Source organism: Panthera leo, chromosome B3 (assembly GCF_018350215.1).
Source record: "Panthera leo isolate Ple1 chromosome B3, P.leo_Ple1_pat1.1, whole genome shotgun sequence".
Taxonomy (NCBI): domain Eukaryota; kingdom Metazoa; phylum Chordata; class Mammalia; order Carnivora; family Felidae; genus Panthera; species Panthera leo.
This window is the reverse complement of record NC_056684.1, coordinates 4,552,999-4,576,759: the sequence shown is the minus strand read 5'-3', so window position 1 is coordinate 4,576,759 and position 23,761 is coordinate 4,552,999. Positions and strand designations below refer to the sequence as shown.

Genomic DNA, 23,761 nt, shown 5'->3' with positions numbered 1-23,761 from the left:
CTGTAATAACTCCTGATTCCGTGAGGGAAGAAGACCGGTAAGATGCAAATCGAAAGCTAATGTGTAGGATCCTAGAGACTGGGTAACCTTGATGGCAGGTGGAAAGGGAGGGCACAGGAGGGGACGGGGAGGGGGTGAGAATACTAAAGGCAGGCTTCCTGGAAGGGGTGAGCTCATCTAGGAGCAGGGGAGAGTGGAGACAAGGGCATCTTGGACAAGGAAGGCCGATTAAGTTAGAAGGCAGGAGCCTTCTTCCCTGAGAGGGGCTGGGGTCCCTGTCCCGGCCGTGGCCCTCTGGCAAGGGTGCCGGACACAGCTGCGTGGGAGGCCCAACCTATCCCAACTTGGACTCTGCCCAGGAATTTGCACTGAAAGGAGAAGACTGGCCAAAGTGCACGCGGGTCGAATTCATTTTGTCCCTGTGGAAATACGGGCTTCTGCCCACCCTCGAGAGCGACTTGTTGACCACAAATATGTGAGTAGGAAGAGGGTCCTGCCTCTCTCCGTGCAGCCGCGTGTCTGTGGATGTGTGTGCACAGGTAGTGGGTGTTCCTGGCCTCCTCTCCTGTGTGTGTTTCCACGTGTCTCCTCGCTCGTGTGTGCACACGTGTGTATGTGTCTCTGAACGCGTGAGCTTAATCAGGCCGGGGTTTGGAAAGCACCCCCCTAGGGCGCTCCACGGGGAAAGAAACAGGAAACAGGAGTGGGGAGGGATGGGGTTCTTATTCAGAGGACTTAGGCCTATGGACTTCGGCAAAAGAAAAAAAAAAAGGACTATATTGGCTCTTAGAATTGAAAACTCCAGTGGCAGGACTGGTTTTAGGTCCAGGTGGATCCAGGGACTAGAAGAGTCTTCAGGAGATTAGTTTCCCATCTTTTGGAGGTGGGAAAGTATAATGCCATGAAAATATCACTCAATGGCACTGGCTTTCATTTGCTGTAGGAGTGACAAAAGCTAGGGCCTCTTTTCAGGAAAACTCCGGTACCAGGTATCTACATGTGTGGTACGTAGTTCCTTCCTTGCCTTCCCTGTGAGGCGGACAGTATTTGCCCTGTGCCTGCCTGGGCCTCCCAGATTTACCAGGCCGTGCACCGGTGAGTGCAGGAAGGGGCGCCTTGCTCTGAGGCAGCCAAGTTCAAGGAGGGTTGAGCTCCGGGATGAGAAAAGCTGTGCCAGGCTCCCCCTTCCGGCCCTCTCCCATCCTCCCCCCTTCTCCAGGCGCCTCTCCTGGGTCCTGTGCCGCCTTCTGCTTTCAGCTGTGGGCTCTGATTTTGTCTTTCAGCCGCAAGGTCCGGCACATGGAGGGCAACAGCCCGAAAGGAAGAGAGTTCATCTCTCTCACACCTGTAGCCAATGGTCTGGAGAACATGGGGGCCGAGCTCTTGGAAAGTCTGGTCTGTCCCCTTCCCCATCCTCATTTTGGCCCCCTGGTGGGAGGGCCCTTTGTTCGCCTCCTTCCTTCACCCCCTCTACCTCTTTGCTTGAAAAATTAGGGACCCCCCCCCCCAAACGTGTTGGCCTCCTCGACACAGAGCAGCCCCTTTATTTGGCTCAGCAACCATTTGCTGTGCACCTGTGATGTGCCGGGATAGCCCGCACTAGTCTGAAGGGTCAGGGAAAAAGGCTCAACCCGGAAGTGACGTTTGAGCTGCGACTTAAAAAATAAGAAGGAGGAACCACATGACTGGAGGAGGGGAGGGATGGATCTCTGGCGAGGTCTCAGCCTTCAAGGAGCTGGCGTTCTTGTCCTTGCTCTGGAACGGCTCAAGGAGAGGCCCTCCACCCAGAACTCTGGAGCCTAATGTGACCCCCTTTTCCCTCCCAGCCTCCCCCGACAAAGCCCCTGCCCCTTCACCACGCTGCACAGTCCCAGGGTGCGCCTTTCACTCTGTGATCTGCAAGAATAACCCCCTGCCCACCCAAACACGACTGCATAGACAAACGGAGGGCAAATGCAACGAGGTGGTCCCGCCTGGGCCTTCTCCAACCAGCCACAGCTGAGGCTCCAGCGTCCCTTCCCAATGCAGGCCAGGAGGACCCCGAGGGCAGGGCGTATCCAGCACTGAGTCCAGCACACTGTGGGTGCTCGGTGTGTGGTTTGCGGAACTTAACTAAGTCGCCCTCTAATTATTTCCTGGGCAAAAGCCCCGCCCTCCCACCCCAGCCCACTCCCGAGATGCCCGTGGGCACACTGGCGGCAGCCAGGGTCTCCCTCCGCTCTCACTCGGGGCCGCAGGCACCCTCTGATCACTCTCTGGTCGCTCTAGGAGGAAGGCCGGACCCCTGGCAACGACTCAAGCCGTGCGGAGGGTGGGGACATCTGGACCGAGGCCAGCCCGGAGCCCCTGTCAGGATGGTGGGTGCTCTCCAGGAGGGACGTGCGTTGGCCCGGGGAGGAGGCCACCGTGGGGAGCAGGGACAGGGAAGCTGGGCCCCTGGCAACAGAGAAGGGGCTCCCGGAACCTTGGTCGAAGAAAGGAACAAACGTGTTAGCCGACAAGGGAGCTCTGCTGGCCTCTGCCTCGGGGTGAGCCGGGCCAGGGGCGCCCAGCCTGCTCTGAAGCAGCCAGAAGGCAACCGCGTCAGGAGCCCCAATGTGTACAGGGGGCCTGTTCTGACTAAAGCTGGATGGAGGGGGTCCTGAACCAGCCTGACCCCCCTCTCCACCTCCCCATCTGCCTTCTACCCCAGCCAGTCCCTGGGGCACCTCAGGGATCCTCGAGGCTTAGTTTGAAAACCCCTAGAGCGGTCCAGTCCCCTTGTTTCCCACGGGGAGGCTGGTGACCCAGAGCTGATGCCCAGGCTCACTGGGGGTCCCCGCTGGCCAGATCCTGAGCCGAGGGCGGCAAGGAGAGGAGGGGTGGTGGAGGGGAGGGAGTCCATCTGTCTCTCTGGATGGGAGATTGGGGAAGAGCCTCCCTTAGGGGGGCAGGTGTTGGGGCCAGAGAGGGGGAGAGGCATTCCTTGAAACAGAAGCTCCTACAAGTGTGGCCTGTGGGTCCTCAGAGGCCAAGTGCCAGCCTTTTCTCCAGGGATAGACAAGCGACCAAAAGACCAGGCAAGAATGGCATTGGCACCAGCGGGAAGGTGGGGGGCAGGTGGTGACCGCCGGGCAGGGGGTGGGCTGTGTACACGCTCTCCTGCAGGGGGAGCTGCTGACTCGGAGGGTAAGTCTCCGGGTCCCCGGGGAACAAGGCAGAGCTAGGAGCTCTCCGCCCGGCCCCACAGACAGGGGGGACACGGGGACAGGGGAGGGAGGCAGCCGTCATGGTTCGTGCATTTCTGCATTTGGTTGGGTTCTTACTCATCATCTCAGTTAAGTCCTTCCCAAGCCCAAGGGCAGAATGGACTCAAGGGCAGTGGTGATGCTGGAAGGCGGGGTGGCCTGAGCCGACCCTTAGTTTGTTCTGGGCTGGGGTTGCCCTAGTCCTGTGATGCCGAGGTCAGTGCCCTGGGGGGGGGGGGGTACCCGAGTAGCTTCTACCTGGAGCTGTTGACGGTGGGAGTTGACTCGCGGACCCCACTGGCGCTCTCCCCAGGAGGAGCCTGCAGCCTGCTCTGAGGGCCAGACGCTTCTGCCGGGAGCACACACGGCTGTTTCGATGGATCTGCACGGGCCTGCTCTGTACTGGTGAGCCTGGGGCCCAGCCCCCCTGGGAGACCGCCGTTCCCACCCCAGCTACCACCACCCGGGTTTCAGCCACCTCAGCCCCGGCCATCCATGTCCCAGGGCATTCACTTATCCAATAATCCAACAATCATCTCAGAGCCAGCTCCACGGAGGAAGCTGGGACATCAGAATAAAGTCAGACCGGATCTTCTTCCCAAAGCAGTCTCTGATCAGTAAGGGAGAGGGGAACGGTATTTTCACGTAAGGCAGTGAGCCATCTGGGAACACCAAGGAGGGATGGAAGTGATCAGGGAGGACTTCCAGGAGGAGGTGACATTCAGGCCTCGCAGGTCGAGCAGGAGGTAGCCAGCTGGATCTGAAGGACAGGACGGAGTGAGAAGGCACTTGCAGGTAGGAACCACGGGAGCAAAGGTGAAACGCGGCATGGTGTGGGCAGGCAGCTCAGGGACTTGAATTTTGCCCTCAAAGCCAGAGAGAGCCATTGAAGGAATTAACAGGCAAGCCTCGAGGCCAGATTCGCACTGTGGGAGCCTAGAAGAGGCAGGCAGGGTGGCAGTACATGTGTGAGAAGACGAAGCGTAGGGGACGGACAGGGGCGGCTTGGAGTGACCCTCGGGAAGCATCACCAACACTCGAAGCCGACCGAGTGCGCAGGATGAAGGACACCCTGGAATCTGGGGTGCCGCGGGGCTCTGTTCAGGCGACGGGGTGCATGATGGTGCCTCCGTGGCTAGGGAGCGCGGGAGGAGGAAGGCTTGGAGGGGAGAGGGATGGCCAGTTGTCCGGGACGGGATGCTGGAGGCACGTCTGCCAGGCCATCGAGAAGGACAGGGGCCTCTCCAGGGACGCCTGGAGAATGAATCGAGAAGTAGGTCAGTGACAGCATCCTGGGACCAGCCACACCAAGGGAGCTGGCAGAGGAAGGGGCAGAGAGAGAGCCCGAGGGGGCATGGAGATGGGGGGGGAGGGGCGGAGACCAGGGAGCACCAGTTCAAGGAGGAGGGAGAGGTGAACAGCAGCATCTCTGTGGTAAGGGGAGCAGCGGAACAGGGACTGAGCGGCGTCCCGGGGGATTTAGAGCCAAGGAAGTCACTAGTAACTTAGGGCACGGGTGAAAAGCTGGACTGGAATGGATGGGAGGAGAGGCAGTGTAGACGGCAAGTGCAGACAGCTCTTTGGAAGGATTTTTTATGAGCACAGGTGGGAATATTAACAAGGAGGGTGTGACAGTGTCGAGGAAGGGGTGTGTTTGTGACAGGAGACACTTGGACTGTGTTTGTGAGTGGGGTGGGGAGGTGGTAGAGAGAGGAGGGGAAGGACATGGGGACAGATGGCAGGTGCAGGGGGGGACCCCTAAGCCCAGGGAAGGAGGGTCACCGCAGGTCCTCCTGCAGGCGGGACATGGAGGGGGGTGTAGCTGTGGATGCAGAAGCCCCGCCCCCCCTCCAGGGGGCCAGGCGGGAGAGGACACCCAGAGCCATGACGGCAATGGCCCCGGTCTTCATGTTCGAAAGCGAAAGCAGGGCTGAAGGCTGAGATGGGCTGGCTCATGGTCCCTGCAGCTTCCTTCTAGAGATGTCTGAGACAGTGAAGTCTTCCTCTGGCTGGACCTGAGCCTGGGCCTTCTCTGTCCCTCTCGCTTCCACACTCACTCAGACCCACGTTGGTTTCTTTTGTAGAAATGACTGAACTCCTCCTAGGAGATAATGAAAATCACTTATCTCATCCTGTCTCTGCCTTTGTGGTGGCTGTCAGTCGGTCAATTATCCTTTACAATGGCCACTCTCCATTTCCTCCATGTTTGCATGGTTTTGATTTCCTGCGGCTCTTTGATAATATTATTGTATCATGCCTTCGGTGGGGCCCTTCACGCACCTTCTGAGAGTAGGTACGGTAGAGAAAGGGAGCCCGCGTTCTCAGCGCTCTGGGCCTGGGCCACAGCAATGGTGTCCTTATGTTAGGTGGGCTTTCTCCATAGGTGCCCAGACAGCCCTGGCCGCTGGCCGCCACGGAGGGCCTTGGTGTTCCCAGTCTCGGAAGAATGGTGTGTCTCTCGCCCACATTTCTGGCCAAGTCGCCAGAGGTGCCTGGCCTGGCGGGGGTCCTGTGCCCGTTCTGATCTCCCACTGCTAATGTAGCCCAGACTCCCCTGGAAAACATGGGCTTAGAGTGGGGACGTGCCCAAAAGGAACAGACAAGTCCTGTCACCAGAGGGGTGAACAGATCCTAGAAGAATACAAACAACTCCTAAGATGCGTTTCTCCATGCCCTGTCTGGGGGACTCGTCTACACCGCCTCCTGTCCTGCACAGCGTGCCATTCCCCCGAGTCACAGACCCCAAGACAGACCTGGGTAGGAATTTTAGCCCAGTTTCCTCCCGGTGTGAATCCTCGGGTGCCCCGTCTCTAAATGGGATCAGCGCAGACCCAGCTGTCGGTGGTTATGAGCAGTAGCCCTGGGAGGCCCAGGAAGGGCTGAGTGCGCGCCCCTGGCCCCTGCCTCGGCCTCCCGCGGCCCTATGCCCGCGTCCCTGGCACCCCTGCAGGGCCACACCTGCGTGCCTCTCAGTGACACCCGTGCAGGTCGGAGGCCCAGCCCACGATCGTCTGTGTGAGAGCAAGGTAGCTTCATCTCTCAGAACTCTGCTCCAATTTTAACATCCCAACCGAGCAATATGAACCTACCTTCCGTCAGTGTGAAATAGCCCTTCCGCCTTTTCCCCAGGAGGCCCCAGTGGGGCTTGTCTGTCCTCAGGTGTGGACGGACCTGCCCACTCCTGCAACTGCTCCCAGGTTCTCCGTCCTTGCAGGTAGCCATGGAGACGTCCCCGTCTCCGGTCTCCATCGGGGGCCTCTCCTGGACTCCTCTCCCCTCTCTGCTTCCGGGCTACTCAGAGATGACTCCCGCGGCCTTGGCACCTGCCTTGGGGTGCAGAACCTCAGAAGCTTTCTATGATCTGCCTGCCCACACACTGCCCGGGTGCCCCCTCTTTGGAATCTTGCGGCCTCCCCTGGGGCAGGGCTCCTCTGTCCCCAGGCCGGATCCCTTCCCCCTGGGTCCACCAGCGTCCTCCAGCTGGTCCGTCCCCGAAACGTCTGTCTTCCAGCCAGTGTCTTCTAACCAGTCTGGCGGCAGGGTGGGCAGCGTAGGACCTACACTTACGCATGAGGTTGCAGCTCGCGTGTTTTGCCCGGTGGAAAATCTCTAAGTCCTTTCCATTCTTCAAGGGCCCTGGCTTCTGAAATTCATGAGCCGGGGAGAGACTTTCCCCCTCTGCTCTCCACGATCATATCCCCTTCTTGAAGGAGAGCACACCCTGGCTTAACTGCACAAGAGGCGAGGAACAGGCAGGGAAAAGGCGAGTCTAGGAAGAAAATGGCCCGTATTTTCAGAGCAGGATGCTGGACACACGAGCAAACTCCTTCCTGGAGTGACTGATGTGCCCATCTCTGCCCGCCATGGAACGGAGTGTAGTCTGGGACGCAGCAGGCCCTCCGCAGGTGCTCAGAGACGCACGTTGTCTCGCGCCCACCCTAACCCTAACCCTAACCTAACTCAGAGAGGTGGGGCCACTCCCCTGCCCTCTGTGCCCTGTGTGGCGCAAGGTGGAGCTGGAGGGCACGGCGGCAGGCCCTCGTCATCGTCAGTGACCTCTCTCTGTTTCACTCCCACCCAGCGTTCGCTGCCTTCCTGCTGGTCGCCGGCCTCCTGGATTTCCAGAGGGCCCTGGCGCTGTTCGTCCTCACCGGTGTGGTCCTCGCCTTCCTGGCCCACAGCCTGCTGAAGAGGCTGCTGGGGCCCAAACTGCTGAGGTGTTTCAAGCCTCTGGGGCATTGCCGCCTGAACGTCTGGTTTGAGAGGTGAGTGAGCTCATGGCCGCCGGCTGACGCCTCTGAGTCAGCTCTGGCTCGGCACCAGGCCTGGGTGAGCAGGGCCTCAGTCCTGATCTCCCCCAGACAGTTCCTGGGCAATGGGGGACGTTCCACCCGGGGGGGGCCCGGGCAGGCGTGGCTGGGTGGCTTCAACGGCCGCAGCCCTCTCTGTGATGGTTTGCCATTTCCGCCTGGTTCTCTGTCCAGTTACGACAGGTGACTGAGATCAGGAACTGAGAACAGGACTTGACAGTTTCCTAAATTCGGGGATTCCAGCCCATCCAGAGAGGCAGGGCCTCTATCAGATCCTTTGGGCATGTGTGAGACAGCTGCTGGGGCCACGCCTGGGGTCAGACTCAGCAGGCAGGATTGGGGGCCGGGTGGCAGTGAATTTAGTCAGCCCCCAGAGGGTTCTCCTGTAGCCAGCCATGTTCCCGGACAGTTTGGGATCTCCTCGTTTTCAAACTGGGCTCCTTAGGGTTCTGGAGACCTTGGAGGTGCCGTAGGGCAGGAGGGAGAAATTGGAGATGGAAATATCAGACCTCCCTCCCCAAATGCCCATTTCAACCAGGAAACTCTATTTTACCTGTTTTATAAACTAAGGTTTGGGGGGGCGGGGGGGAAGCTGGAAAAAATGTTTCTATGGCTTAAAAAAAATCTGAAGACCCCCCCCAATCTATATCAGGACTCCGTTTTGTTGATAAAGAAACTGGTATTCAAAGATCTCCAGTGACTAAGCTATGGAGGTACCACAGACTAACGATTTGAGCCAGCCTATGGATGAACACATGTTTTCATTTTATTTATCAATAAATATATAATAATAAATAATCATTATTCTTTATAATAGTATCACTTTAAATAAATTAAATAAAATTTAAAGATGAATAAATTAAATAAAACGTGAGTAAAATTTTTAAAATGTATCATTGGGGTACCTGGGTGGCTCAGTTGGTTGAGTGTCCAAGTTCGGCTCAGGTCATGATCTCACGCTTTGTGAGTTTGAGCCGTTCATTGGGCTCTCTGCTGTCTGCACAGAGCCTGCTTCAGATCCTCTGCCCCTTCCCGTGTTATAGTCTGTCAAAAATAAATAAATCTTAAAAAAAAAATAAAAAATTTATCCTTTTTAATAATTAAATTTATAAATAGATCTATAAAAGGATTTATTTTTACAATCATCTATTTGTGACAAATCATTGATACTGGTTTTCCTTTTGAAGTATTGATATAAAATTTCCTTTAAGGGTACCTGGCTGGCTCAGTCAGTAGAGCATGCTACTTGGGGTTGTGAGTTCAAGCCCCATGTTGGGTATAGAGATTACTTAAAAATAAATAAGTAAGTAAGTAAATAAATATTTTAAAATACACATTCTTATTAATAATTAATTAGATTAATTAGACTTCATGAAAAGTAAAAACTTGGATTCAAAGGACACCATCAAGGAAGTAAAAAGACAACCCACAGTACAGAGGAAAATATTTGCAAATTATGTATCTGATAAGGGATGTGTATCTGGAATTACGACCCAACGATAAAAAGGCAAATAACCCAATTGAAGTCTGGGAAAAAGACTTGAATGGAGATTTCTCCAAAGATATACAAATAGCCAGTAAATACATGAAAACATGTTCCACATCATTAGCCGTCATAAAAATGCAAATAAAAACCACAATGAGACATCACTTCACATTTCCTGGGATGATAACAAAAAAGACAGATAATAACAAGCGTTGGTCCAGACGTTGAAGCCTTGGAACCCTCATCCACTGCTGATAGAAATGTGAAATACTGTTGCTGCGTTAGAAATTAATTAGTTCCTCAAAATACTATACATTCAGTTATCGTGTGGGAACTGGAGTTGGCATCCACAGCAGTTCCACTCCTAGGTATATACCTAAGAGAAATGAAAACGTATGTCGGCACAAAAACTTGTACACAAATGTTCGTGGCGACATTATTTATTTCTCTATTTTTATTTTTATTTTATTTTGGAGGTGAGAGGAAGAGAGAGCGCAAGCAGGGGAGAGGGGGGAGGTGGGGAGAGAGAATCTTAGGCATGGAGCCTGACATGGGGCTCAATCCCATGACCCTGGGATCATGACCTGAGCCAGAATCTGGAGTTGGAGGCTCAACCGACTGAGCCACCCAGGCGGCCCGTAACATTATTTATAATAGCCAAAAGGTGGAAATGACCCAAGTGTCCATCAACAGATAAGTGGGTAAGTCAAATATGTGTATCCATATAATGGAATATTATTTGGCACAGAAAGGAAAGCTACATGCTACAATAATGATGAAGCTTGAAAATATTATCCTAAGTGAAAGAAACCAGTCCCAAAGGACGACGTATCATAGGATTCCATTTACATGAAATGTCCAAAGTGACAAATCTAAACCTTGACTAAGGTTGGGGGGATGGATGGAAAGATTGGGGGGTGATGGCTAGAGGTGCTAGGTTATTCTCTGGGATGATGAAAATATTCTAAAGTTGATGGTTATAATGGTCATACAACTCCGTGAATATACTGAGGGCCATTAAACTGTGTACTTTAAATGGGCAAATTGTGTGATATGTGAATTTTGTTTCAACTTAAAAAATACATGTATTTGATATTGGCTTCCAGTTTATCCTTCCACTTGAAACAACTGAAAAACTGGGACAGGTATATATGAAGCAATAGCTCTTAAGAAACTCAACATCAGGCACCAGAAGACAGTGATCCTGGAGAAGCAGGGAACAGAGGAGATGAGCCCTATGAGTAAGCCCACACCTTACTGCACAGAGAGAGTTTCCAGGCCACAGTGCAGGGAAGGGGAATGAAGGTGGGCCAGCGTATGTTCTGGGTTGAGGATACAGAGCTGGGAATCCAGGGAAGTGAAGGTGGTCAGAGTTGGTAATGCAGAATACCAGTGAAGACAGTGGCACAGAGAGAAAGCTCCAGAAATCTACAGAGGGTCTTCCCTGAGAATTTCTTTGAGTTCCGGTCAGTGAATGCATATGAGAAAACTATCCAAGGCCTGGGAAAGACCCATCCACAAGGATTAGAGGAAGAATGCCTGGAAACCACACAGGGCCAGAAATTGTGTTTATTTTCAACAGTCAGAGTGGAAACTTCATAATTTCACGGGGCATTGTTTACAATACTAAAGATCTTGGGACAGTAGTACAGAAAAATTAACCATAGAATAAACCTTGCTCAGGCTTTCCCTAACAAATCTTAAAAACAAAACTTGAAAGAGTCAAACACAATGTCAGTAAACCATGGCACCACATTAAGTGGAAACATGTAATTGAAGTCTCCAGACGAGAAAGAGGGAAGAAAAAAAATACTCAGAGAAATCATGTCCAAAAAATTCCCAATCTGATAAACATTATAAACCCTTAGATCCAAGAAGCTCCACAAATCTTCAGTGCGAGAAACAAGAAATCATAATCAAATTGCTTAACGTCCGACTTCGGCTCAGGTCATGATCTCGCAGTCCGTGAGATTGAGCCCCGCGTCAGGCTCTGTGCTGACAGCTCAGAGCCTGGAGCCTGCTTCAGATTCTGTGTCTCCCTCTCTCTCTGCCCCTTCCCTGCTCATGCTCTGTCTCTTTTTCTCTCTCTCTCTCAAAAGTAAATAAACATTAAAAAATTTTTCTCAAATTGCTTAAAACTGGTGATAAAAGAAGAAATTCTAAAAACAGCTAGAGAAGAAATATGTGCAAAGATGTGGATGGCAGCAGATTCCTTCTCGAAAGCAACACAATGGAATGAAAAAGCAATGGAACAGTCAAGCGACAAATGTGTGTCAATCTAGAATTAGTTACCAGTGAAACATCATTCAAAAAAGGAGAAATGGGACTTTTTTTATACATGTAAAAGCTGAGAGAAGTTTTCAGACATAAAAAAGTAGACCTGCACTACAGGAAATGCTAAAGGAAATTCTTCAAAAAGAAGGAAAACGATATCAGAGGGAAATCGAGATTTACGCAAAAGAGTGAAGAGCCTTGAAATGGCAACTAAATAGGTAAAAATAATGGCTATTTTTATTATTATTTAAATCTCTTTCAAAGGCAGTCAACTTATAAACCAAGAATAAGAATAATGTATTGTGGAGTTTATATGATATGTAGAAGTAAACACCAATATAGCACAAGGGCTAGGAGGGAAGAAGTGAAATTCTATCGCTGGGCGGTTTTTATACTGCATGTGAAGGAGTGTAATATGACTTAAGGGTAGATTGTGATAAGTTCAAGAGTATCCTATAATGCTAAAGCAACCACTAAAATAACATGACAAGGAGTTATAGCTAACAAGTTAAAAAAGAGAGTGAGAGAGGTAAAAGAGACTCATTTTAAAATAGTCAATCTGCAAGGAGGTAGAAAAGTTGGAAAAGGGGACAAAGAACAGATGGCACAAATAGAAAATAAATAGCAAGATGGTAGATGAAACTTTCCTCCCAAACCAATAATCGCAGTAAATGTACAGGCCAGTATCCCTCATGAATAAGGAGGTAACAAATTATTAACAAAGTTTTGTAAAACCAAGTGTGACAAAATATAAAAGGAATAAGACATGAATGAATGGGGTTTATCCCAGGAATCCAAAGTTGGTTTAACACTAAAAAATTATCATAGGTCACATTAATAGATTAAAAAGAAAATAAGCATATGATCATGCCAATAGATTCAGAGAAAGCATTTGACATAATTCAGCGTCCATTCCTGATATGAATTCTGAGCAAAGCAGGATTAACAAAATAACAAAAATCTATAGCAGGCATCATACTTAACTGGGAAAGACTGAATGATTTTCCACCGAGATCAAGAATATAAGAATGTCCCTTCTCGGCACTTTTATTCAACATTGTACTAGAGGTTCTAGCTTGTGTGATAAGGTAAGAAAAAGAAATGAAAGACATACAGATTGAAAAAGAAGAAGTAAATCTGTCTTTGTTCACAGACAACATCGTCTACACAGAAAATCCTATGGAATCTAACAAAAAAGCTAATAGAACTAACAGGTCAGTTTAACAAGGTTGCAGGATACAAGATCAACATACAAAAAAAATCGTATTTTGAGGTGCCAACAATAAACAATAATGAATTAAATTATAAATGCCGTTTAGAATAGCATGAAACGTAAATTACTTAAGGTAAAATCTGAAAAAGGTGTGCATACTTGTACATTGAAACCTACAAAGCACTGCTGAGAGAAATTAAAGAAAACTTAAAGAATGGGGCAATATACCAGGTTCATGGATTGAAAGACTCAGTATTGTCAGCATATCAGTTCTTCTCAAATTAATCTATAAATTCTTATTAATATCCCAATCAAAATTATCATGGGCTTTTGGGGTAGAAATTGGTAAGGTGATTTAAAAATTCGTATAGAAATGCAAAGAACCTAGAATAGCCAAACCAACTGTAAAAAAGACGAATAAGTTTGATGAATTTATACCATGTGTCTTTAAGACTTACTGTAAAGCTACAGTAATCAAGACAATATGGTTATCTGAATCAAAACAGACAAGAGAGACCAAATAGGAATAGAATAGACAGTCCAGAAATAGATCCACATGTATATGGCCAATTGACTCATGACAAGGGTGCTAAGGCAATTCAAAGGAGACATAATCATACTGACAAATTATGCTAAAACCGTGGTATATTCATAGGCGAAAGGAAGAAGAGGAAAAACAAAATAATGACATAATAATCCACGCCTCACAATACATGGGAAACTAACTGAAAACGGGAAATCATAAACCTAAATGGAAAGCCTAAAACTATAAAACGAATATAAGGAGATGTAGGAGAAAATCTTTGTGACCCTTGAGTTGAATAAATTTCTTAGAAACAAAACCAAAATCACAGTCTATTAAAAATTTTGACAAAGTGAATTTCATCAGAATTAAGAACTTCTCTTCAAAAGACATGCTTAAGAGAAGAAAAAAGACAAGGCACGACTCTGAGAAAAGTTTTACAAATCACACATCTGACCAAGGACTTGTATCCAGAATATATTAAGCACTCTCAAAGCTCGATAATAAGAAAAACACCCCAATTTAAGAATGGGCTCAAGATGTGAGCAGACAATTCTTTCAAGAAGATACATAAGTGGTGAATAAGCACATGAAAAGATGCTCAACATCATTAGTTATTAGAGAATTGCAAATTAAAATCACAAAGAGGTACTGCTCTATGTCTGTTGGAAATGACTAGAATTCGGAAGACAGACGTTACGAAGTGTTGGCAAAGATGTAAAGGAAACGGAACTCCAACATCCTGCTCGGGGGTGTGTAAAATTGTGCAATAATTTTGGGAAATAGTTTGGCGGTCTCCTAAAGAGTTAGACTTACCATATGATTCACCCATTCCACTTACCAAAGCATCACCCAAGTAGTACTGACCCAAGGAAAATGAAAGCGTAAATCTGTACAAAGACCTGCGCGTAACTATTTGAATGTTCTTAGCAGCTTTGTCTGTCACAGCCAAAGGCTGGAAACAACCGAAATGCCCATCAGCAGGCGAACAGATAAGCCAAGCATGGTCCATCCACGCCATGGAATACTGCACAGCAATAAAAAGAGACCAGTTCCTGATAGATGAAAAAATATGGATGAATCTCAAAATAGTTATGTCGAGTGAGAGCAGTCAGATAAAAAAAGGATATGTGCTCTATGATCCCGTTTATATAAAATCCTAGAAAATGCAAACTAATCTAGTGACAGAGAACAGATCAGTTGTTGCCTGGGGACGAGGAGGGGGGCCAGGAATTACAGAGGGGCACGAAGAACGTTTTGGGTGTCTTAACTGTGGTGACGGTCTCAAGGTACGTACGTACACACCTCAAGACTCCCCAAATTGTTCACTTTCAACATCTATTTGTTACATGCCAGTCGTACCTCTATAAAGGCATTAAGAAACAAATGACAGGGGCACCCGGGTGGCTCAGTCGGTTGAGCGTCCGACTCTTGGTTTCGGCTCAGGTCATGATCTCATGATTCATGAGATCGAGCCCCGCATCAGGCTTTGCACTGGCAGTGAGGAGCCTGCTTTGGATTCTTTCTCTCTCTCTCTCTATGCCCCTTCCCCACTTGTGCTTTCTCTCTCTCTCAGGATAAATAAATAAACTTAAAAAAAAAAGAAAGAAACAAATGACAACAGAAACCCAACCCAAAACATGCACTGACTTTTTTTAAAATTTAATTTAGTTTATTTTATTTTAAGTCGTCTCCACACCCAATGTAGGGCTTGAACTCGCGACCCTGAGACTAAGAGCTGCACGCTCTGCTGAAGGAGCCAGCCGGGTGCCCCTGCACTTAAGGTTTTATAAAGTTTTATAAAGAGAAATAGTAAGTAAGTAAGGCAAGTGGCACAGAGACAGGCAGAAACTGTGCAGCGGACCGGTGGTGTTAGCTGCTTAGAAACACGGGCAGAAGTGAGCAGTGAACTCTGGGCTTGGCCTGTGGGAGTTCTGGTCCCGGGTCCACCCCTCACCAGTGGTCGTGCACAGAGCTAGTGAAGAGAATAAACTTCCGCCGGGTGCCTGGCTTAAAGTCTCAAATCTGCTACTTGTTAGATGGGTGGCCGTGGGCAAGTCATTTCACCTTGCTGTGCCTCAGTTTCTTCGTGTGTACAATGAGGGCGGGGACGGTATGTCTCCCAGCACTGGGTGTAGTTCCTGGCGCATAATAGGTGCTCAGTGAACATTAGCTGTTATTAGTAGGACCAGGTGAGTCAGTGACTGGGTCGGGGGTGGACCTCGAGCACCCAAGGCCCAGACCCTCCCCCCCACCTGGTGAGCCAACTCCAGCCCCAGGGAGGGAAGCTGTAAATGTTGCTTCCAGGGGTGCCTGGGTGGCTCAGTCGGTTAAGCGTCCGATTTCAGCTCAGGTCATGATCTCGTGGTTGCTGGGTTCGAGCCCCATGTCAGGCTCGGTGCTGACAGCTCAGAGCCTGGAACCCGTTTCGGATTCTGTGTCTCCCTCTCTCCCTGCCCCTCCCCCGCTCATGCTCTGTCTCTTTCTCTCTTGAAAATGAATGAACATTAAAAAAAATAAATAAAAAACAAATCGTCGCTTCCCAGCCTTGGTCCCAGGAGCTCGGCTCACCTGCCCGGACTGACATTACTGCTTCTGGGAAGCAGAGCCCTGGGCCCCACAGGCCCCACCTCACCCTGGCAAGGTCAGAGGCTGGGCTGAGCATCGCTGCATCTGTGAGAATCCCTGCCCTTGATGGAGCCACGTGCTCGGCACCGTGCAAAGCTCAGCACACACATTCTCTTCTTTAGTCCTCCTGGCAACCAGGAGAAGCGTGGGGCTTCGGCTTCCTTTGCCCAATGAGGACGCCAGACCCAGAGAGGCTAGGTGGTCCGTGTGAGGTCACACAGCTCTCTCCTCCCCCCAGCCCTGAGCACCCTTCCCCTGGAGCCCTGGGTGCCCTTGTGTAGGGGTGGGGGAGACGCTGAGGGTGATGGCTTTCTGCCTCTCCCCCGCAGGACTCTGGCCCTCGCTGCTTTCCTGGGCCTGGTCTCGTGGCTGGTTCTGGACACCTCCCAGCGACCCGAGCAGCTAGTGTCCTTTGCAGGAATCTGCGTGTTCATCTGCCTCCTCTTCGCCTGCTCAAAGCATCACCGCACAGTGAGTCCTCAGTCGTCAGGCCCAGAGTGCGCCGCAGCCCCTTCCCTCCCTGCCTCCCGAAACTAGGATCCCTCCCCGCTTCGTGGTGTGGCCGACATCTCCCCGCAGGCTTCAGCCAGGCCTCCCAGAGATCCTCACGCACCTGCATTTGAAGGTCACCGCTGAGGAGTCCTTAAATGCTGAGAGGCAGAAGCAGTCCTCTGCCGAGGGTGGGGGCGTCCAGGGAGCGGGGGGTCAGGGCAGCTGGGAGCCCTGCCTGGGGAGAAGAGATGGGGGGAGGTCCAGGCAGACAGAAGCTACACTGACACTAGAATCGGAGGCCACAGCCGCCCGGTGAGGACCGGGACCGAGCGCTATGGCCTGCTCGAGGCGGCTCCAGTCTTGCAATGGGTCCTTAGACCGTGCCCCACCCCTGCCCACTGCCCCAGGCCCATTACTGCCAAGAGCGTGGCCTATTCTGACCGCAGGGTGGACGGGACCGTCAGCAACAGGCCCGGGGGTCGTGGCTGGGTCCAGTCCTATCCTGCAGACGAGGCCAAGACTCCCAGGCCCCTCAGCAGCGCTGTGCTCTCTGCCCTTTCCGCCTGCCGTTCCCTGTGGATCCCCCAAGGAGCTGAGCTCACCAGGACCTTTCTCTCGGGTGGCAGGTATCCTGGAGGACTGTGTCCTGGGGCCTCGGACTACAGTTTGCACTTGGACTCTTCGTCATCAGAACAGAGCCAGGATTTATTGCATTCCAGTGGATGGGCAACCAGATCCAGGTGCGTACAAGGGCCACTCGGGTTGCCAGGGAAAAGCCGCTGTACTGGGGGAAGGGGAGGGTGGGGCCGTAAGGAGGGGCTTGGGATCGGGACGGTGGGGGTGCGCTGGGCCCCAGGCCACGTGAGCAGCAGGGGCTGGGCAGTGCGGCCACTCCTTCCCCTAGGCCCCGGGCCACCTGCAGACAGCTGTCCTTCCAGTGGCTGGTCCGATGCGGAAGAGAATCTCAGCACAGGAGGGTTCGTGGGTACTGAGGGGGCAAGGCATGTGGCCCTCGGCAGTCATGAGTGATGTGGAACACGCGACAGTTAAAAGTGCTAAAAAAAAAAAATTACAACTGATTTACTTTGTCATATGTGCGCATTTAAAAATAATGTTCAGTCTCTTGAAGTTATGTTTTTTTAAGTTTTTAATGTTTATCTTTGAGAGAGAGAGAGAGACAGACAGAGTGTGATTGGAGAGGGGCAGAGAGAGAGGGAGACACAGAATCTGAAGCAGGCTCCAGGGTCTGAGCTGTCCGCACAGAGCCCGACGCGGGGCTCGAACTCACGAACAGTGAGATCATGACCTGAGCTGAAGTCGGACGCCTAACCGACAGAGCCACCCAGGCGCCCCTGAGGGTGCTCTCTTAAAGTGTACAGAAAAGGTGTCTCCCGGGGAGAATGTGCTCAGGGGAGCAAAACCCTGTGAACGTGTGTTCACGAAGTGCACTGCTGGGTGGTGCCCGACCCCCGCAAGGCCCGGGAGGCCCGGTGACCCTCTCTCCCCCACACTGGGCTGCTGGACGGGCTGCTGGACGGGCCCACGGCAGGCGACGTCCCTCTGGCTCACCCGGCCTGGCTTTCTGGCCACTGTTGGTGCCCCTTCCCCTCCTGGCCTCACGCCGGGTTTTTGCATTGTTTTGTCTTTTGCTTTCAGATCTTCCTGAGCTACACGGACGTGGGCTCCAGCTTCGTGTTTGGGGAGGCCATGGTCAAGGGAGTCTTTGCCTTTCAGGTCAGCCCAACTCCTGGCCCGCGAGGGCCTTAGCAGCGGCTGCCCAGTACCTGTGGCCGGGACACGTCTGGGCAAGCTGCGCGGGCCAGGTCCGGGTCGGGGGAGGGCCGTGCGCTTGAGGTCCACGAAGCTCCGGGCTCGGGGTGCCGAGAGGGGCCCCGACACCGTTCGCCCGCCGGCATGTCGTCAGTGTGCTTTGTAACACTTGCCAAGTAAGAGGTATCTGTATTCTTTTCCTTAAAAACGAATCCCCAAACGATAGAATCGCCGTGAGACAAGAAGAGAGGGCAGGGGCACGGGGACGGCGCCTGCCTTCACCTCAGCCCCCGACGCGCCGCAGGGGCCCCGAGGCCTCTGAGGGACACTTCCCAGGAACTCTTAAGCCCACAGGACCCTCTCAGGCTGCTTCTACATCGAGGCCCTCGAGGGTCACCTCTGCAGGAGGCCGGCCCTTGTCACCCAGCTGTACACTGTGACTCCCTTCTCTGGACTTTTCTGGACCTACAGCCCCTCCCTCCCTCCCTCTTTCCTTCCTTCCGTCCTGCGGACGGTTTATTGCATCCCTGCTGCAGAGGAAACCGACGTAGACTCAAAGGCCTTACTGTGTACAGCAGAGCCCCAACCCTGAGTTTAGACGGTGCAGCCCATGCTGGGTCTGCCGTGGTGTGGCCACGTCACCATTCTGAGTTTGGAAATGCGGACCCACGCGCTTCCTTCGGGGGCTCCCCTCGGCTGGCTTCACGCCCAAGCTGTCGAAAGACCCTCTCCGGGCTTCGGGCTTCGGCTCCACTTCCAGTGCTAGGCGGAGGGGGGTGATTTCCTGCCACCGTTGTCACGGCACTGCCACGGGAATCAGTGCTGCCTCCTCCAGGGCGCCCTCCCTGCCCGGCCCCGCCCGCCCCCGCCCCGCCCCCGGGGCTGCTGTGCAGGGCCCCATGTGTAGCTTCTGGAGGTTTCTGCCTTTCATGCCTCTGACCATTGTTTCCAGAGCCTTCCCACCCCGTGGGGGCTGTTGGGGCCCCCGGAGGCTTCCAGCCTGAGCCACGGGCTCGGCGATGCACTTCTGGGCTGACGTTGGGCCAGGCTGCGAGTCTAGTCGTCTCCAGCCACTCTGTCCCCACCACCAGCTGGTGGTGAGGGTCCGCACAGGGTCTGTTGGTGTCAGCAACCCTCGGGGAAGCGTCCACTTTATCCAAGTGGTTCAAATAATGTCACTTATGGGAGGAAGGAGCGAGGGGACCGGGTTCCTGTCCTCTCGGGAGTCTTGTGTGTCCTGGGACGAACTTGTCCATCACGTTGCTCTGAGAGCAGTTTTACTGGGGGACGGGGGGGGGGGGCCCTCCAGAGGCCCCCTGACACCATCCTGTAGGGCTGGGGAGGGCTCTCCCTCCCAGTCCTATTTCCAAGTAGGGGCCTCCCAGGTTTCAGGGAGGAGTCGTGAAGACTGGCTCCGGTGTGACGTCTTAGGTTCACCAGATAGACAGACAGACAGCAGCCGGCATCTTGTCACCCTGCAGGGACAAGCATACGACACTGCAGTCCGAATAGTGGGCAGGAAGAGGGGCACCTGGGGGGCTCAGTGGGCTGAGCGTCCGACTTCGGCTCCGGTCACCATCTCACAGTTCGTGGGTTCGAGCCCCGCGTCGGGCTCTGTGCGGACAGCTCAGAACCTGGAGCTGCTTTGGATTCTGTGTCTCCCTCTCTCTCGGCCGCTTCCCTGCTCACGCTCTCTCTGTCTCTATGTCAAGTAAATAAAGATTTTAAAGAAAATAGTGGGTAGGAAGGGTTGTAGCCAGGAGGCTTGGAATAGAGGACCTGAGGAAGCTGCCTCATACCCACATGATGACCCGGGGCCACCAGGCTGTCACAGGGCAGGAGAGAGGTCACCGTGGGGAATGGAGGCTGAGGGGACCTGTAGGAGGCAAGGCCTGGGTCTTACTCATCCTGTGTCCCTGAACTGACCCTGAGCCCTACAAAGCCCCACCCAGTGCCTGGACACCGCTCTCCGAAGTCCCTCTGTGCCTGCTGGGAAGTCCAGGCCCGGCTGGGCCACCGTTCCCATGACCGTGGTCCTGAGCGGCTTGCCCGGTGGCCCGAGACCACAGCTGAACTCCTTTTTCTCCAAACCTCCCCGGCAGGGCCCGGACCTTCCCAACCAGAGGGAAGCCAAGAGCTACACACAAGCTTTGCAGCAAGCCCCAGGGCCACCGGAAACCATTTTGTTGCCCTCTAGACCCAAGGTCTCGGGGGAACAGAGAAGAAAAGCGCAGGGAGAAGGAAATCATAATAACGGCCACTAGGTACGCAGCCAGCACGTGTACCTGGCCCTCGCTTCACCCTCATGACCACCCGTGGCAGAAGTGCTATCATTACCCCCTTTTCACAGATGGGGACACTGAGGTTCGGAGCGGTCGTTGCTTGCGAAGTGTCAAAGCTAGGGAGGGCTGGGATCAAGACCGGAACCCAGGACCGAAGCTCTTGCTTATTGGCTTCTGTGCCTTGATATCAGAGCACTTGCCTTAGTAGGCAGTGGTGACAAAGGGGCCTTAGATGTTTGTTTGCCCCCTGGCTTAGAAGAAAAGAGTATTCTTTGGGACTCTTTGGTTGCAAGTAACAGAAACCCATTTAAAACTTGCTTTAAGGGGGGGGAGGGGTGACTGGGTGGCTCAGTTGGTTGAGTGTCTATTTTTTTTTAAGTTTATTTATTTTAAGAGAGGGAGAGGGAGAGTGCAAGCAAGGGAAGGGCAGAGAGAGGGGGAGAATCCCAAGCAGACTCCTGCTGTCAGTACAGAGCCCGATGTGGGGCTTGATGTGGGATCATGACCTGAACCAAAATCAAGAGTTGGATGCTTAGCCAACTGAGCCACCCAGACACCCCCTCAGTCAGTGTCTGACTCTTGATCTCGGATCAGGTCATGATCTCACTGGTATGTGAGTTCTAGCCTCCTCCTCCGCCCCCCATCGGGTTCTGTGCTGACAGGAGCCTGCTTGGGATTCCCTCTCTCTCTCTCTCTCTCTCTCTCTCTCTGTGTGTCCCTCCTTCGTGTGTGCATGTATTCTCTCTCTCTCTCTCTCTCTCTCAAAATAAACTTAAAAAAATATTGCTTTAAAGGGAGGAGAGAGGGAAGCTGTTTCTTGGCTTACACGCTAGAAGGCAAGGTTGAGCTGGTGCGAGCTGGACCCCAGGGCCCCAGAGACCCCAGGGCGTCAGCTTCACTCTCGAGCACCCCATCTTCCCCTGGCCCCCAGCAGTAACAGATGCTCAGGCTTACAGCATGGTCCCCCCGCCCCCCCCCCCCCCCCCCGCAAAGTGAAGCGGTCTTCAGATTGGTCAGCTTCAGTCATGTGACCATCCTGGGACCAATCACCAAGGCCAGGGCGTGGGAGTCTGCCATTGGAATGCCTGGAGTCTTGCGTTCCCACCCACAGCCATTGACCTGATTACAGGTCAATCAGGTGGCCTGATTGAGTGCGAGCCACCCTCAGAAGGCCATCGTTCCAAGAGGCATTGCCCAGGAGAGTGGTTCTGCTAACCTCCATTATAGCAAACAAGGCAGGCAGCTCCCTGTGATTAGCTACATTTTCAGGGGGCTGTCGTTTTTCAAGCGAGCGTTTGTGGTCTGGTAGAGGAGCAGGGCCCAGGTGACAGCTGGCATACGTCCCTGGGAGAAAAAGTGATGGCACAGATCCTTCCATCTACGGTCCCTCCCAGCCATAACTGGGGCCGCATTTGGGAGTCTCGGCTGTACTTCCTGACCTGGGTGCTCAGCTCCTGACTTAGTCAGTGGTAAGTGACAGACACACAACTCAAATTTGTCTTAAGCCAACACGGAAATTAAACAGAACCTCCAGAAATCAAGATTAATTTCTGTAACTGCAAAGTCCAGGGTACCGAACATCAGCTGGGATCCACCTGGCCTGTATCCTGGCTCTGTGTTCTGGGTACTGGTGTTAGTCTTAGTCTTGGGGAGGCTCCCTTGAGGGGGTGACTTACATCCAACCAACCTGAGGAGAGAGAGAGAGAAAGAGAGAGAGAGAGCCCGATTTCCACTAGTTCTAGCAGGAAACCCGCGAGGGGGCCCTTCTTGGCCCGGCTTGGAGTAGATGCCATCTCTGAACTGTAACCAGGGAGAATAACTGGCTTTGATCTGCCAAACCTGAAGCCTGTTGGGGGAGAGTGGAGGAAGGGGTGGTTTCCCAAAGGGATGTTGAATCTTTGTCACCAGAAGGAGCGGAGGAAGGGGCACGAGGCAGACCAGACAGCCGCTGTCCGCCGGCGTCCCCGCCCAGACTAGCGCCGAAACGGTCACCTTGCTTGCTGCTCTGCCCGTCTTCCCGCCAGAGTCGGCTGTGTGTCCTCCACCTTCTCTCCCTTTCCAGAGGAATGTGGGTGCACCTGCTGCCCGTCTCTCTCCCCACATCACCCTTTACAACCACGCTTTCATAGACTGTCGGGCTGGAAGGGAGCTGACTGATCTTTGGGTCCCTACGGATGGTCAGACCACACCCCGGAGAGGAGCAGTGACATGGGCACAGTCACGCGGTGAGTAAGGGCAGAGCCGGGGCCGGAACAGGTTGACTGGACACTGGCGTTTTCGGCCTCATCCTGTAAGTTGAAGTCAGTGACATCCCGTCTCCCTTCCAAATACAGAAAGGAGCCCTAATAACGATAACGTTAAATTTAAAACATATTAAGTGGCTGCTAAAGACTTTGAGTTTGGATATCCCGTCAAGAAAGAAAAAACAAGAGAGGTGGGTTTATCAATAGGCAGCCCCAGCATTTCCCAGTCACACGCTAACCGTCGTTGGGACCCTGGGAGGCCCTGTCCTCGGGCCAACCTCAGCGTTAGTGCATTAGGCAGGGGCTTCCTTGGCGAAGACAGACCAGATCAGGGAGGACTTACACGCTCCATGGCCATGGAACTGCCCTCTTCACAAAATTCATTCATCACAAAATTTACTCAGCTTCCCCACTCCCTCCCTGCGTCATGCGCACGTGCACGCACACACACATGCGCATGCTCACACACATGCACGCTCACATTCACACACGCACACCCACGTGCACACACGTTTACACGCACATATGCACACAGTGCACGCTCACATACACGCACACACACGCACACTTACACGCACACACATACACGCATGCACACAAATGCTCATGCACTCACACTCCCATGCACGCATATGCTCACAATACACAGTCACGTGCGCACACACATGCCCACAAACGCTCAGGCACACATGCACACTTATGCACACACACGCATACTCACACGCACGCTCATGCACACACGCACACTCACATGCTCACACATGCACACACGCTCACTCACATGTACTCACACGTGCACACACATGCACACACACACTCTCATGCACACAACAGCTCGTGCACACACTCACACTCGCACACTCGTGCACATACATGCTCACACACATGCACACTCACATGTACACACACACATAAGCACAGCACTTCCTAAGCTCAGGACAGGTCCTCGAGGTGGGGTGGATTTGCTGGTGCTAAGTCGAGCGGGAGACGCGGGAGCCTTCCTCACCCTCTTTCCCTGGATCACGTGGACCTAGTCCAAGGCCTTTGGTTCATGCTGGCCCCGGGGAAGTCGTCTCTGAGCTCACTCAGATTTTCAGAGTCCAAGCTGCTTCCTGCCGGGCCACGGTCCAGCCCGTCCCTTGTCCAGGAAGTCGAGCCTCTGCCTGGGGCTTCTTGGCCGCCCCCCTCCCCTGGCCTGGAGTCCAGCGCCATGGACTGGACGCGGCAGCCACCTCTTGGCTGCATCGTCTTGATTAGTCATTCTGCCTTGGCTCCGCCTCCCTTCTGGTAACATCCCACCCACACAGCCGCCT

At 52.7% G+C, this 23,761-nt stretch overlaps 1 protein-coding gene across 1 annotated transcript in view; it reads left to right on the top strand.

The window, feature by feature from the left end:
• Positions 1 to 421: 421 nt before the first annotated feature.
• Positions 422 to 23,761, top strand: part of SLC28A1 (solute carrier family 28 member 1) — a 50,352-nt gene continuing 27,012 nt past the window's right edge. The window contains exons 1-8 of the mRNA XM_042940458.1: positions 422 to 475; positions 1,284 to 1,395; positions 2,269 to 2,357; positions 3,541 to 3,632; positions 7,309 to 7,492; positions 15,991 to 16,132; positions 16,780 to 16,893; positions 17,810 to 17,887. Of these exons, the coding sequence (XP_042796392.1) occupies positions 1,300 to 1,395; positions 2,269 to 2,357; positions 3,541 to 3,632; positions 7,309 to 7,492; positions 15,991 to 16,132; positions 16,780 to 16,893; positions 17,810 to 17,887 (795 nt within the window). The 5' untranslated portion in view covers positions 422 to 475; positions 1,284 to 1,299. The remainder of the gene's footprint in view (positions 476 to 1,283; positions 1,396 to 2,268; positions 2,358 to 3,540; positions 3,633 to 7,308; positions 7,493 to 15,990; positions 16,133 to 16,779; positions 16,894 to 17,809; positions 17,888 to 23,761) is intronic.